The sequence below is a fragment of the Tympanuchus pallidicinctus genome, unplaced genomic scaffold (assembly GCF_026119805.1).
Source record: "Tympanuchus pallidicinctus isolate F22 unplaced genomic scaffold, pur_lepc_1.0 scaffold18, whole genome shotgun sequence".
Classification (NCBI taxonomy): Eukaryota; Metazoa; Chordata; class Aves; order Galliformes; family Phasianidae; genus Tympanuchus; species Tympanuchus pallidicinctus.
In genome coordinates, this window is record NW_026294699.1 from 9,093,662 (window position 1) to 9,109,822 (window position 16,161).

General features: G+C 53.7%; 1 protein-coding gene across 1 annotated transcript; it reads left to right on the forward strand.

Moving 5' to 3' along the window:
• The first annotated feature begins 2,292 nt into the window (after positions 1-2,292).
• Positions 2,293-4,629, forward strand: MSRB1 (methionine sulfoxide reductase B1). Its single transcript, XM_052680069.1, has 4 exons — positions 2,293-2,410; positions 2,627-2,769; positions 2,868-2,982; positions 3,527-4,629. Exons 1-4 carry the CDS (start codon positions 2,356-2,358, stop codon positions 3,556-3,558), a joined length of 345 nt encoding a protein of 114 aa, XP_052536029.1. The 5' UTR covers positions 2,293-2,355; the 3' UTR covers positions 3,559-4,629.
• The last annotated feature ends 11,532 nt before the right edge of the window (positions 4,630-16,161 follow it).

The window sequence follows — 16,161 nt, forward strand, 5'->3', positions numbered from 1 at the left end:
ACACCCACGTCCTCCCAGGCGGGCCACTGCCAAAGTAATGTTTGCTTCTGTTGAAAAATCAAGGAGAGTTAATTGACAAATTAATTTCCAGCAGTCCTCTCCCATTAATGAGAGCTGCTGATGGCCACTCACTGGAAGAAGGCTGGTGGCAGAGCTCTGCCTCATCTCTGAGGCTTCTTTCAGCCAGCCAAACAAGTTGGAAATCCCTCCACTAATTATCTTCACAATACACTGCTGCAGGAACCAAACCGCCGTGGCTATTAGCACTGTAACTGGAGAGCTCTCCACATTATCCCATGATTAAGGACTTTGATGGAAGTTACACTGCAGCCTAAGGACATCAATCTGACAAGTGCAGACTGCTTCTCGGCAAAAACGGAGAGCTTTGAGCACAGGCATGGATTCCCCTCCTGACAAGCCTCCAGTCAGCACAAGATGGGCTGGACAGGTGCTGCTTAACTAGAGACTTTCTGGCTTATGCTGGCTGGAAATCTGTGCCCAGAGGTTCGTGCAGTGCTTCAGTGTGTTTGGAACCCTCCCTGCCGCTCCCTCTCGTTTGCTGACAATGAATTACAAAGGAGGCACCTTCCAAACCACACAGCAACACAGCGTCCTCGGATCCCCCAGCCCTGCCCCGTGCCTGCCACAAACCATCAATCCCTGGGGCTCGAGCGGAGCGTGCCTTTGCCTGAGACACACGTCTGACCTAATTTGAAACGGCAGCATCCAGAGGGCAGGAGTGTGGGGGTCTGCACATGATGGCCCCCCGGCTCTGCTCCTGACTGAGAGACGTGGCCACGTCCGTTGTCATTAAGAACCAGAGCCCATCGGAGTGCTTTGCTCCAGGCCTCCGGGCTCCTGCAGCAGCTGCTCCTCAGGACAGTCACCTGCACTTGTCCCAAAGGCCCTGGTGTTTTTGCTCTTGCAATCTCAGCGAGAGCCCATGGACTGAATCATCCAATAATATTCAGACACAGCCAGCAGCTCGCAGTGCCAGGTATTTCAGAAGGAAAAGGAAGCGACGCACAGCTCATCGCCTCCCAGCGCCTGCAGTTCACCTTCACAGCAGAGCTGTTCCCTTGCAGCTCACCGGGCTGCTGCCACCACCTCCTCCCCTTGGAGCCCTGAGCTCAGAACGTCCCATACCGTCCCCCAGCGAGCCGTGCACTGCAAGGACGGTCCCCACAGAGTCTGGAGCTCTGCTGTGCCTTGCTGAAGTGGCAGGAAGGGCCACAACCCCTGTTGAGCCCGTGTCCCATAGCGACCCACAGCTTCTGCCCCTGGTGCCGGCAGCCCGGCCCCGCACTGCTGCCCGTGCACCCCTCCGGCAGCACACAGGGCTCTCCACGGGTGCCTAACCTCTTTCCTCCTCACCCAACACGCCGTCCCCTGAGCTTCTCGCTGAGCCCCGAGCGATGAGCCCCAGGGGCTACGCAGCCTCCAGCACCGCTCCGCACTCCCGTACCTGGCTCGGACGGCAGCTCCGGGATGGGTCGGTCCCGGTGCTGAGGAAGGACGAGCGGTGCTGGTGCTGCCCTGGAGAACTGTGCCGGGGGAAAGGGCCGGTGTGGGGCAGTCCCGGTGCTGGAGGATCCTGTGCCGGTGAAGAAGAACCGGTGCCGGTATCGAAGGGCTAATGCCGATGCTGGGCAGAGAAGATCGAGGCCGGAGCCGGTGCTGGAGGTGAGCGGTCGGACCTGCTCCTGGTCTCGGTGTGGCGCCTGGATAGACAGTGCAGGGCTGCGGCTCGCCCCCTTCAGCCGCGGTGCCGGGAGCATCTGCAGGACCCCGCTCCGCCCCGCCGAGCTCCGCCCCGGGGCCGGTCCCGCACGACTCCTTCGGCTCAGCTGCCCCCGGGGCTGTGGGGAAAGAAGTGGGAGGGGAGAACGGGGGCCACCAGTTCCGAGTCCGCCCGGGAGCCGGTCCGGATGCTGCCGCGGGCTAATTAACGGCAGCAGCCGATCCCTCTCCGTATCCCTTCCTGATCCTGCAGGAGCTAATCCTCCTCTCCATCCCTGCCTAATCCTGCAGGAGCCGCCCGTTCCCGGCTGCGGCTGCTCGGCAGTAGCCCTGCTATTAGGGGCTCAGGAGCTGCGCGTCGACCCCACGCGGCACACGGACACAGGGACACGGGGCTCACAGCTCCCAGAAACGCCAACACCGGCGGAAGGAACGCTGCCACCGTGGGCTGTAGGGAAAGCGGCGGGGGGAACCTCGGCGTTGCGGGACGCCCCGGGGCTCCGCGGCGGCTGCGTCACGGCGCCATCTCGCGGCCGCGGAGCCGTGCCGGTACCGGGGGCGGTGCGGGTACCGAGGGCGGTACCGGGGCGGAGCCGGGCGGCAGCGGACGCAGCCATGTCGTTCTGCTCGTTTTTCGGAGGCGAAGTGTTCAAGGACCACTTCGAGCCGGGTGAGCGGGGCCGGGTGGTGGCGGGGAACCCCGTGTAGGGATGGCGGATTCCGGACCGCAGAGCCCCGCTCGCTACCGGCTCTCCGGGATCGGCAGTTGTCCGTGATGGCTAAAGTCCAACGCACGTGGGAGTCCCGTGGTGGCTGACGTGGCCGCCGGGCGACTGGAAACGAGCGGGGATCCCCGCGGCTGACCTCCTCCTGCCATCCTCCCCAGGTGTGTATGTATGCGGCCGGTGCGGCTACGAGCTGTTCTCCAGCCGTTCCAAATACGAGCATTCATCCCCCTGGCCGGCCTTCACCGAGACCATCCACGAGGACAGCGTGTCTAAGCGCAAGGAGCGTCCGGGGGCCTTGAAGGTGATGACTGTGAAACAGCTCCCCAAAAACCTCAAATCCTCTTTTCTTTACATTGTCTTTTTTCACTTGTTTTCTAAACCTTCTCTTTATATTGCTAGGTGTCTTGTGGCAAGTGTGGCAATGGGCTGGGCCACGAGTTCCTCAATGATGGCCCCAAGCGGGGGCAGTCCCGGTTCTGAATATTCAGCAGCTCACTCAAATTCATCCCTAAAGGTGAGGGATGGGGTTTGGTGGTGCCTCCATCCATGCTGTTATTCTGGGGGGAGCTGCTGAAGTCTGGCCATGCTGTGAGGGGGATGCACTGCTCCCAGTCCTAAACAGATCACAAACATCTCAACTTGGTCAGGCCCCATGGGGACCTTGCTCAGTTAAATGCAGGGTGATAGAAGTGGCTGTAGGTCCCCGTGTTTCAGAGGAACCTTGGTGCTGCAAAGCAGGACAAGAGGCTGCTGGAGAATGGGGCTTTGCTGTGTCCTTCCAAGCAGCAGTCACATGTAGGTGTGGTTATTGCCTCTGCTTTGTGCATAAGGAGGAAGTGCAGGGAGGACAGTGCTTCCTTCCTGTATGGTTATTGTGCTTCTTGGTTCCCTGGTATCAGAAAAAGTAAAACAATTTTGGAGGCTGCCTCTGTGTTCAGGGCAGAACCCAGCTGTGCCATGCTGTTCTGTATGTAGGATGGCAAAGTAACTGCATAAAATGGGCGGGGGCTCTGGAGCCAGGAACACAGGCACTGATTTCTTTCTTTCTCTTCTTTTAGGCAAATCAGACAAAGACCTACAGGAGAAGTAAGTGAGCTGCTCTACATGACCGTTGTGAGGAGCCATTCTCACAGCTGGGATGTATGGGAGCAGGGACTGTGACGGAGCCTCTGGTTTCCCAGTCTGCTTTCCTGCTCCAAGACACCTCAGTCCTGGATGCTGGGAGGGAGCTGGGGGTGGGGAGAGGGGCTGCTGAGCTGCACATGCTGGCAGGCCTTGTTTGGCACAAAGTGTGCTGAAGGCTGCAGCTCCTGCCCTTTCCCCCTCCCCAGCCATCCCTCCTCCCAAACAGCCCTTCCTCTGCCCATGGCAAGCAGTGCGTGCTGGGACTGTCACCATCACGGCCAAGAAGGGCTGGCTGTGACCCATCACCGCTGCCACCCGGAGCTGCTCTGCTGCCATCTCCTGCTGGATTAGCTGGGATCAGAATCTGGGTTAATCTCTGGTGCTATTCTGGGCTGGGATCATGGTATGAATTGTCCTCTGTAAATCCTCCTGGGATGCGAGGGCGGTGATGTTTTATGATCCTGCTGGGTGGCAGCCAGGCGTTTAGCCCTTTGCCATCTTGCACGTAGCAGAGGCAGTTCTGGATTCACTGTGACCTTGGGGCTTGGTTCCGGCCTCCCACCGTGTGTGTCACTGTGCTGTAACCCCAGTGATGTTAACGGTTCCCCCTGCTGCAGGGAGGCCAGAAGCAGCCCACTGACTGCACCTCACACTACTCAGGCTTTACGAATCATGTTTGCATTCTCTCTGTGCTCAAAAGGGCTCTGGCACTGATTTCTCCTTAATTCAGGGCCTGATTCGTGGCCTTCCCTCACCATCCTGCTTTGTTCACTGCCCAGAAACCAAATCCTCCTCTTTGACAACAGCATAGAAGGATTTTTGAACACAGCAACCCTTTGTCTGACCTTTGGGTCTGGCATTGCATCTGTGGTCTATGCATGTTATGGTTCGGCTGCACTGTGGGCACTTCAGAGGCTTTTCTCTGCATACATTTAATCTCTTCAAACCCCTCTGGCACTGAGAATTGCACTGTGTCAGCTTGTCACTGCTGGCCTGGTACCTCCAAATACTGATAATAAACCACTGATTCACTGTATCAGAGAAATAGTTTTTTTGCTGGCACTGTGGTGCTGGGGGGTCCACCCTGGGGCACTTCTCCACAGGTTTTCTTGGTGGTTGAAGTACACTGAAGGTCTGCAGAAGGCAGGAGCAGGACCTTTGCAAGGCATTGCTACATGTGTCCATTCTGTGTTCCCAAAGTCCTGGCCAGCGACCTGGCAACAGATTTCCTCTATGTCTCTGGATCTCCAGACCTGAGCTGTGAGGGGCAGCCATGGAGCAGCACAGCACCCAGCGTTGGGCTCTGCAACCTGAACGGTCTGGAGTTGGTGGGAGCTTTATTATCTTTACCCTGGCTTTTGCTGTCTGAAAACAGAGATGCTGATGCTTTAGAGGTCTTTGGGCTTTGCTGGGGTCGCAGTTTAATTGGAAAGATTTTCTTGTTCTTTAAATTGTATTTTAGCTCAACTGCAGCTGGGCTTAGGCTGTTTCACGGCGTGTTCTCAGTGAGCTCCCCACATTCTGGCTGAGGCTGGTTCTCCAGGCTTTGCATCCCCATAGTGCTGCCTTTGTCTCCAACTGTCCTGGGCTGGATTCAGCCTCTGATGGCTGTTACTGACTGCTAATCAGCTTCCTGCTGATTGATTCCCTGATCTGCTGCTTCAGCTCTGGCCTGGTGACCTCAATCGAGATCTAGAGGCTGGAGGGGGGATTGCCCACATCCCCATCCTCATCCCCAGCCCCATCTCCGTCTCCATCCCTGTCCCCAGCCTGCTCCCCCCGCCCCACCAGTTGGATTTGGGGTATCGGAGCGGACAGCAAGGACATCCCGCATCGCCCCCTGCGCCGCTTGCAGTGCGCGGCCGCAGACGCAGGAGGGTGCCAGCGCCGTTCCCAGCCCCGAGCAAAGCTGCAGCCTCCCGCGGTTCCTCATCGGGGAATGGATTTTCCCATCAGCAAAGGGACAGCGGCCTCTGGGAGTGGATTTTCCCTTTGATTTTCCCAATGGAAAAACCACCCCGAGGCGACAAAGCCCGGGATGCTCCAGCGGGGCTGAGCGGCTCTACCGAAATTCCTTCAGAGCCTCTGATGCCCGCGGAGGTTGGGGCAGGGCTGCAGCAGGTGGTGCTGCGGTGAAGGATGCGGCCCCTGTGCCCCTCCAGCACCTCTGACCCCCTCCCCTCCATCCTCCTCTGTCCCACGGTGATGGGCTGCACTCAGCGGTCCTTTCCCCGCCATTAATCCTCGTTTTACTGTTACACTAATGACAATTCTTGCCTTAATGAGAAGGTTTTGCTTAGTTGGGCAAAAGAGGCCCCAGATTGGCGACGTGGGTTTAATGCCATCAAGGGCTCCGAAGACAGAAATTGAATTACTTTTGCAGGCCTACGTAAACTTCCCCGCTTGTTTAAACGATCATTCATTTCCTCCCCCATAGCCTCCGGCTGACCTCTATTTTTAATTTTTGAATTTTTTTTTTTTTATTTGCATGGCCTCTTTGACCCCCCTTGGCACGGCTCCAGCGGTGGAAAGGCGAACGGCCGGAGCCCGGCGAGCCTCAGATTAATTCTCCTAATAAAGCCGACAAGCCCTATAGAAATTACGTTAGGCGAGGAAAAAGAAAATGACCTGCAGGCATTAGGAAGCTCTAATTACTGTTATTCCTTAGAGCCAGTCGGCTGGGCGGGAGCCCTCTGCCTGCCAAGGGTTTCTTTTACTGCACACCCTGAGTTTTGTTTCGGTTTGAGTGGAGGGCTCAGAGGGGAGCGCACCTGTAGAGCACATCCACCAACAGCCGGAGAAAATTAAGGGCTTATTTCACTCCATTCACTGATCATAGGTCTATCTCAATGCCTCCACCCTGCAGCCACCTCTCGCTATCACTGCTCTGTTCCACAGAGTTTCCTCCATCCCAGGGAACCTTCCCAAGCCAAATGCGGAGAAATTCATTCGCAGTTTGCGGTGCGTGTTAATTAGGGAGTTAATGACTGGAACAAGTCAGAGCAGGTCTGAGCTTGCTAGAAAAATATTTAGCCCAAGGAAAATTGAATTTTTTTCTTCCCTGGATGCTGAGATCTGATTTTTTAAGGCAATTAGTGAGGGTTTATTTGTTAATCAGTCATACTTACATGCTTGCTCTGGGGTCTTATCTCTTGCTCCCAAGTGCACATCGCTTCTAATCATAATCTCCTTTTCTGATGTGTGAAATGCCTGTCCCTGGGATGCTGCTGGGCCTGAGGGTGTTGGAGCTGCACTCATGCTGCCTCATCCTGTGCCTCTTCCTGTGCTATTTCCCTGTGGAGCACCCAAAGAGCTGAGTGCTCCATCTGCCTCTCAAGCACATCCTCGTTTCTTCAGATGGCTTTCCCTGCTTGGGTCTCCCAGAGCCTGGGATGAAGCACCCCTGGTGTGGAGAAGCAAGAGCACGGTGGGCACCCCATGGCCTAGCATGGAGCTGCCCGAAAGCAGGACTTTTGGAATGAGATGATCTCTAAATCCCTTCCAACCCAGCCATTCCACAATTCTATGATCCTTAAGATTCCTCCAAGCCCAACCATTCTATGGTTCAATGACCTTTAAGGTTCTTACCAACCCAAACCATTCTACAGTTCTGTGATCTTTAAGGTTTCTCCCAACTAAAGCCATTCTGTGATTCAATGAAAGGTGCTGTTGCAGTGCTGCAGGGGAATCTCACTGCAACCCCATTTGGTACAGGGTCTAACATAGTCCCGCTGCCGCTTTCAGCAGCGGATCCCACACCCCCAAAAATGACATTGGTCCACTGAGAAATGTAACTTTTGCTTAAAAATGCGAAGAGAGCCATTCATGCTCCCACAGTTCTGCAAGGTACATTGGCCATCGATGGCCCTGGGGACCACAGGGACACTGCAGACACAGCAGGACAGCAGTGCTGGTGTCCCATGGGCCGCACGGGGCTTTTAGGTGCTGCACTGCACTGTCTGCAGTAATGATTTGTTGCTTGTAAAACCACCGTGATTAACAGTTTAGCCTCCTAGTTTCATGTCTTATCATGTTTCATCTCTCACGAAAGACATTTACAGTCTATTTTCAACTTCAAAGCAAATGCTTCTTGCGTGAGCATTAAGGAAGGCAAATATTTAAGCAGAACCTGTATGGTATTAGCGTCTCTTGATGTTCCCTGCTGAGTGAGGATTGATGGCTGCCCGAAGAGGCAGGTTTTTCCTATTGTTTTATGCACCAGTGATTAATATTTCATGTTCCCACTGTTATATATTTGCTGGCTGGCACTGACCAACCCTGACAGTGCTTTCTTCATGTCTTATGAGTCTAGCTTTTATGCAGTGCGATGTAGGAAGTGTGACTCTTGGCAAAGCCCTGTGGTCTTATTGAAGCCTCCTGCACAAGTTTTCACATTGTGTTCATCTTGATGGCATAAGGGAATACCATGTCTCCCTTCTCCCAGATACCTCTGTCCTATCGCTTTGTTTTGCTCTACCCCTGTCCTTTTTGCTACCCCATCTTTTAGGGTCTCACTGTGGGATGGGGACAGCAGCGACCCTCCTTTAGGGGCTGTGTGCCACCTCTTCCTGGTAGGGACATTGGAGATGGTACCAGGGCACAGGGATGGCACTGGGGCATGGCTGCCTGTACCTGTGTCACCCCACAGGTTTCATGGTTAAAACCTTGTCAAAGCAGGAGGAAAATAGCCCAAGACCAAATTCCTCTGCTTTGAACCTGATGACACACTGCCGTGCATTCGTCTGAATGCAAAACATATTAAGCCCAGGAACTGCAAGGGACGGCTCTGCTTATCATCCAGCTTGGAGTTCATATAATTCAATTAGGATGAACAGTAAATATAGCTCGTTTTAATTTAGATGGAGGGCTTGCTTCGGCTCTATCCTTTAATTTCAGGAGAAGGGAAGCAGTGGGAGGACTGCCAAGAATTTTTGCCAAACCCACAGCGGCTCCAGGGCTGCGGGTGCAGAGGCCACCTCTGAGTGGGCACCCTCATGGGGGGAGGAACCCCACCAAGCACCAAGACTGCAAAGCTGCCGCAGTGTTAGGTGCAAAACCATGGCTGGAAAGCCATAGGGAGGAAAGAGTGGTGCAGTCTGCTGGAAGAGGAAGACATCAGCTCAGGAGAGAGCTGCAGACACGCAACTTTGGGACCGCGTGGCATCCTTAGGAGATGATTTTAAATGCGTGCATCTTGTCTGCATCGTGGTCTATCTTTGTTCCCCTCTGATGTCTTGAGGCTGGGATGGTATTTTATGTCCCTGCTCGTGCCTGCCAGCAGCATGACAGCGCTGTTGGAAATTAACTTCTCTGTGCTTCAAGCATCTCGCAGGCATAAAATCAAAGTGAGGGATCAAACCCATTAATCTCCAATTAATTTAAGCTGTTGATTCTGGCGGGCCAAGCACTTGGGCTTGGGTGGGGGACAGAATGCTCAGGGTGTGCTCAGCAACATCCCTGTCCATCTGTCTATCCATATAGGCACTCCATGCAAAATTTGGGCAAAACTGACTTTTTGCTACAGACTCATCTGCCTGAATGAGATAACCCCAGCTGTGGTACTTCTCATCTGCTTGCCCCAGAAAATCACAGAACCATAGGATCACCAAGGTTGGAAAAGCCTTCTGAGACCCACAAGCCAAATTCCGATCCTGTGCCTCCAACCCATCTGCAGTGGGTGCCATCAGGTGGATTTAGGTGAACACTTCTGCCTGTGAGTAGGTGAAATGGGGGGAAATAATAAGAAGCTGCAATTTGCCAATACATGCTGCAGGGCGAGACGGGTCGTGTCTTCAATTACAGCTGCTCACGTGTGTGAGCCACCAAAATATGCAAGGTATTCGTTTAATTTCTCCATCTGAGGCCAGCACAGTATCTTGATGCTTATCAAAACAGAGCTTTGGATGTATGCTCTGGGGAGGAAACTTACTCCCACAGACAGCCCACGTCAAGCTGAGACACCACTTAAATCTTCAAAACGGGGCCCATACTGAACACTGATGTGCGCTGCTCCCGGTTGGAGCAGATTGCTGTTACGGGGTATCAAGCAGGATCTGAGTTTCTCCTCCATGTGTCGGTGGGCCTCGAGGGATTCCTTACCCCTCTCCCCTGACCAGGGCAGTGCCATGGGAGCTGCAGCCCTGAGCTCAGCCTCTGCCGTGCTGCAGGCACACATCCCCAAGGATACGCAGCCCACAGGGAAGGCTCAGAGACTGCAAAGCCATAAAGCAGTCTGTAAAATTAGTGTCTAATTAGTGGTGACCCACTGCAGGATACCGCTGTAGCGTGGCTCCCCAGGCTGAGGCGTTTGCTTGTAGCCCAGAGCTATGTGGTAATTGCAAAATTAGGGCAAAACAAGTGATTTGTTGCTACAAATGAGGGGAACAAACAGAACAGGGATGGACCTCCATCAGAGCTCTTGCAAGGCTGAATTCTGCCTCTGTCTGCCTCTCAGTTCACAGCTCTGGTCTGCGGGAAGGGACACGGCTGTGCCTTATCCCTGGACAGAGCATGCTCTGCCTCGTCCACGGGTTTGCAGAAGGGTTTGGGTGCTCTGCTCCCAGAATGCAGGAATGGAGAACGGATGGGAGCAGCGATGCACAGTGTGGTCCTCTGACACCAAACCTATTGTCCCCTGCTGCCACAGCCCATAGATGCTCTTGCAGCCTCTATGCTGGTGACAACAGTTTGATATTGCATTTTTATTGCATATTGCATATTTGTTGGACATTGGTTGTTGGTGGATTTGGAAGGTCGGTGTAGGCAGCCCCAGGCTGGGCAGCCATTGAGGCAAGCTGAACCGAGCACTGCAAAGCGTTTGCCATAGAATCTGAAGAATTTGGAGTGAAACCCCCAAAGAAATTAAGCACAGATGGGTTGCAGGGGGAAAAAAGGAGCCTGAATTCCTTCACCACTTTTTGTCCCCTATGCAGGACAGAGCTGGCTTCACAGCTGGGCAGGCTCTATGCCGAGAACATTGGCTCCTGTGGCATCCCATCCTACAGGATTCCATCCCACAGGATCTCATCCTACAATTTCTCATCTGTGGGTTCCAATCTTGCAGGCTCCCATCCCACACCCACACATGGTCTCACCCCCAAAGCACCAGCCCTTGGAAGCAGCAAAGTGCAGAGGACACATGTGACAACAAGGAACCTTTCTTGTTCAGTTAACAGCACTGGAAAAAGAGGCCCTCAGGCACAGCTGAAGGATGATACAAGGAGTGCCAGAAGCTCCAGCCCCACACCAACATTTCTGATCCATAATTGCTGGGATTTTTCTGCTTGGGCTGCATCTATGTGCTACCTCCAGCGCTTCAGAAAGTTCAAATGCAACATTAAGGTTTTTTTTCTTACAGCACACTCAATGCTGCTGATTGCATTAATGGGTAGAAACGAGGTATAATTGTTTCTCTGTGCAAAATCCATCAGCAGAACGGCAGCAGCTCGAGCTGCGGGTGGGCACGATCTGATCCCCAACTGCAGCGGGAAGGAAGGCTGCGGGGCTGCTCCCAACGGGCAGAGCAGAACGGGTCATGCCATGGGGTGTTTTTTTCCTCTCCGAAGGTGCTGTGGATAATTGCTGTTTGTAGGGCTAATTGCACGGCGGCGCGTTCGATGCGTTCCCATATGCAGAGCGGCATTAAACGACATCCAGATGAAGCGAGCTCTGGCGCAGGGCCGGGCCGGACGAAGGAGGCGTGCGCACGGATGTGGCCCTCCAGATGCAAGCAATAAGGCCAACGGATCTTGATTTCATCTGTCAAGTAATTGGGCTGGAAGTCTGTGCATGCTAATGACTCCACATCAAGCGGCTCGGGGCTCAGATGTGACCCATCCCGCTCCCTGGGGAGCACGGGCGGCTGCAGCCCGCGGTGGTCGTGATGAATATCCCCCAGATGTTATCCCATCGGGTGAGTGAGCCCCACATGGATGTTGTTAATAATACCAAAGATCTGAGGTTAAAAAGGACCGGGGGGCATCCACATGGGCTCCCGTGGGCTGTGGGGAGGGTGAGAGGGGCCCACACTGAGGTGCCCACAGGTCCTGCTGAGCCTGAAAGGGTCAATGCTGCTCCTGCGGGTGCTGTAGGTCATGCCTCAGGATTTGGGGATCACTGAGGGTCTGCCCACCTGTAGCCTCCAAATTTCATCCATCTCCTGTGTAGGGCATGGAGGGGGGATTCTGCAGAGCGGCTTTGGAGGCAGCCCCTTTTCCTTGCCTAGCCAGAGACCATCTCAATGGCACATTAGCTTGGATGTCACAGCTCTGCAATGCCTCGGAGCCAGCTGCAGTGCTGAGTGGGATGATGGCACTGCTTACTCAGTCTGGGATCATAGGGCTGGTACTGGAGTGGAGCAGAGACCTCACCTAGCTCAGCATCCCTTTGCCAGATGTGATGCAGCACAAGGAAGTGCTGCTTCCACCATTGGGCAGCACCTGTCTCCTCCTGGAACTGATGCAGGGACTCAGCTCCTGGCTCAGGGAGCAGGGTGTGGGATGGATGGCGTGATGCTAAACCCATTGCCAGCATCTCAGATTTTATACACTCGTTTTTGATCATTGTCTACCCTGCACTATGGACACCTGGGATGCTCTCCACCTCCTTCCAACATGAGCTCTCCTGTTATTCAGCCAAAGATTTGGGGCCTACCATGGGATGCTGGTGGGTACCATTTGCCTGCAAGGAATGATGTGGTTCCAGCAGTCTCATGCTCCCCTCAGAGCCACTCACTCTGAGCAGCCTCAGGTTACTGCAGCTCCGGGCCTGGCTCCATCCCTCCCAGACGTACCAGGGCTGGCTGAGCTGCCTGAAAGCTGCTGTCATCAGCCCAGCTCCAGACACAACCCCTCTCCCTCCAGTGGGGCTGCACTAACCTGCACTGTGGGGTCAGGCAGCACATGGGGAGCTTGTGCTATAGGAACCAGATGCCCACTGTCATTAGGAAAGGGGATCCTCACCAAGAGACTTTCTTCTCCAAGCTCAGCCTTTTCCAAGCTTTTTTTCCCACCACGTGTGAGCTGGGAGGGGGCCGGGCACCAGAAAGCACGACCTGAGTGCTATTGAAGCATGCAGATAAGCACATGCAGTCCCCCCAACACCTGCACTTTATTGGTGTGAAGGTATTGCAGCCGGCAGGCGGACCCCATGCCCGCTTCTATTCGGAGCTTTCCAGCCTCCTGCCGAGTGCTGCAGCACGTGCTCTGCAGATGGTGAGAGATGGGAGATCAACCTTCACCAATGAGCATGGCATGGAGATCCATGGGGACCAACGGGGATGGCAGTGCTTTGGTGGACCCATAGGGTGGGAGAGCTTTGGGGAACCTATAGCGATGGAAGCTCTGGGGGACTCATAGGGTGGGAGAGCTTTGGGGAATGTATGAGGATTGGAGAGCTTTGCTTTTGCTTCTTATCACCCCAAACATCTCCACAATGTGGATATTTCCCACCCGGCTCATGACCCATGAGTGCCCCTGCGTTGATTTCCACGCTGCAGTTCCGGATTGCACGTGGCTGCTTGGGGGAACAGGAGCATGAGCTCATCGTGTTCATTACCTGATTAGTTACACGTTCATTAGTTGTTCTTAATGGGGAAATATTTTGCTGTCGTAGGGGGTTTACAGAGTTAAGCTTGGAGCAATGAAAAGGGACAAAGAGAACACATTGCCTGCATGCACAACTTGAACCATTGGTGTGGCTTCTTGGGCAGTGGGCTCTGTTGGGGCTGAAAGTCGTGTTTCTGACCCAAAGTGGCAGCTGGGTTCTTCTCCTGCTACTGGCAAACTCCTGAAGATGAGGTTTTCCCAAATGGAATCCTCCAAATGCTGCTATTACTCTGTGATGCATTTGAGATGCTCTCTCCAAAACTTCACTCTGTGTTTCGCTATGGCTCAGCTCTGTTCCACGCACCACAGTTGTTGATCCCACAGCTTCACCTCTGCTTGGCTACTGGAAACGTGGCTGAATTGAAGCCAAACGAAAGCAGCCCCCCACCTGAGCCAGGAATTAGCAGTGAGTATGCTGGAGTTTCATAGACTTGTAAACGTGGCCATCTGCACCTTGAGATGTTTTGCTTTAAGTCAAACAAGCAAAGCAACCCCCAACCCACAAATGAATTTTTTTTTTTTGCAAAAGAGAAAAAGAAACTTGTAAAGTGGTTTGCTTGAAACAAAGTGCTTCCCGCAGAGTTTGGGCACAGCAGCACGGAGTTCCCCGGCTGCAACTTGGTGTGAGCACATGGTGCTGGGTGAAGAACAGCTCTGTGTGCCCACGGGGGGGATTTTGCAAGAGGGGATCATCACCCCAGCTCCAGACACCAAGACAACAAGCTCTGTTGGTGTGGTATGGCACGGAGATGCCCAGCTGTGCTCCAGCCCTCCCATCTGCCATGGGTGTGGGGCTGCTCAGAGCACCTCACATTTGCTGAGTCGGAGGATGCCATCGATTTAGACCTGCCAACAAACACGCCATGCAGAGTGAAGGCTGGTGTTCATGTTCATCGATGGCTGCTCAGAGCCTTCATTGGGATGCTTCCAAGCGCATTAAAGATACATCTATCTGGCATGTAATTAACTCTAAATGAGATCAGCAATGAACACATAATGATGGTTCCACTGAATTATTACGCTCATAAGGAGCAGGTAAGCAGTTGTTGAGATACTGCTGGCCGGTCAGTCAGCTGTGCACCACACTGGCTGATGTAGCAGACAGGCAGAAAGAACCATGGGGGCCCTTTTCTACTAACGAGAGGCAGCTAATGAAGGTAGGGTCCCCAGGCTGCACCGGCTGCTTTGGCTGCAGCAATTCTTCCCCTGCAAACACAGTGATATTTGATGTCTTCTCCAAGGTGTGACTTTCTCAGTTGGAAATAGTTTTTGTTGGGCTGGGGGCAACCTAACAGTCCTCTGATGAGCTGCCGACTCCATCTGGATGGGTTTCACCTCATGTATCTCAACAGGATTAAAAAATCCTATAGAAAAATAAAGAAAAGCCTATAGAAGAATCCTGTGACTGGATGCTGGCTATCAGCAAACCAATAAGAAACGTCTCATTGTTTTTGTGCCTTCCCATTCCCTGTGTTTTGGGTTTTTTTTTGCTTCCAGGATGAAGTGAAGCTGTTGTCACTGCTGAGATTTTGCCCAGGGGGGCACCAATAAGGGAATAATTGCACTCAGCCCCAAGTTTGCTTCTGCATGAAAGAATGAGAAGGAAAGCAGAGCCAAGGCTGGGAAGCAGCATGGAGGATGGCACAGTTAATAGCCAGCGTCCTGGGGATGGGGTTTTGGGCAGGGACAGGCTGTGTCTGATACCCTGCAGCTCTGCCTACTCTAATAACAATCACACATTTCACAGATATTATTTTTTAAAATTGAAGCTTTTTTAAAAAAAAAAAAAATAAAAATCAGTGGGGTTTGGCTGCTCTATCCCCTTATTGGGATTATTTAAATCAAAAGCAGAACCAGGGTGCAGGCTCCCAGTGTAAATGCAAGGGCCCAACACCAGGCGATTCCACGCTGCTGCAGGCGGCCACAGAGGCAGTGGGGATGTGGGGATAGGGCCGCCCTGCTGGGACCCATATCCTGCCCCACCACTGCCCCAGTGCCATTTTGGAGAGAACAGCACTGAGCTGAACCCTGGGCTGTTGCGAGCAGCGAGAGCTTGGGGTAAACTTCCTCCTGCCTGGGGCACACTGCGAGCAGCAGCGTTTGCCTTCTACACAAGGTGCTGTCAGTATTTGGGAACTGCTGGGCCAGAACGTCCCTGTGGTACAGAGCACAGCACAGGAGCTGGGGCACGGGGCTGCTGGCGGTGTGTGGATGCTGTGCGGGGCTGTCTGCAGCTCGCTCTTATTGCTATAGCTACGGGCAATTTTCTATGTTCAAGTTTTGCAAAACCATATTAAGAAAAATCTCGCCCTGGCGCTGCTGGCTCTCCTCCAGGCTGGAAATTGCATTCCCCTGCTTGAAATTCCTCCCAGAGTTTCAGATGGAGAATGTACAACTTCACTTTCCATCTTGAGCTGCTGTCACACATTTTAATAACAGGGGCTGTGCTACACCCCAGAGGTGGCCGTATGCCAGCAAACCCGTTGGAGCGGTTGCGGTGAAGGTTTGGATGGCGGTGAAGGCACTGAGTGAGCAGAGGAGCTCCAGCCCCACTCCTGGCTCCAACAGCCCTTCCCAAACCCCACTGCACTGTTGGGATGAGGATGGAGCCTGCAGGTTAATTTTTAGTGCCCACAGTGACGGGCTCGCTGTATCTCCCTCAACGCAATGGGAAACTCCAGCTCTTGGATTGGATCCATTTGGTGCACCGCAGCGCCTGCAGTCCTGGTTAGAAAGAGACACAGTGCATTCTTCCTCCTTCCTCACGCTCACATCCATCCGAGCAGAGAGGGCCTGAGCTCAGCAAGCTGTAAGCTCAGGAGGAGCCACCTCGGGTTTCTCCCTTTAGGCACTGCCTCTCCTTGCAGTGAAGATGGGGGCAGATTCCCCCATGCTATTACCTTGAAGTTGCAATGGAGTGGCCTTTGCTGGGATCCTGGTGAGGTGACTGGGACTCCCAAAGA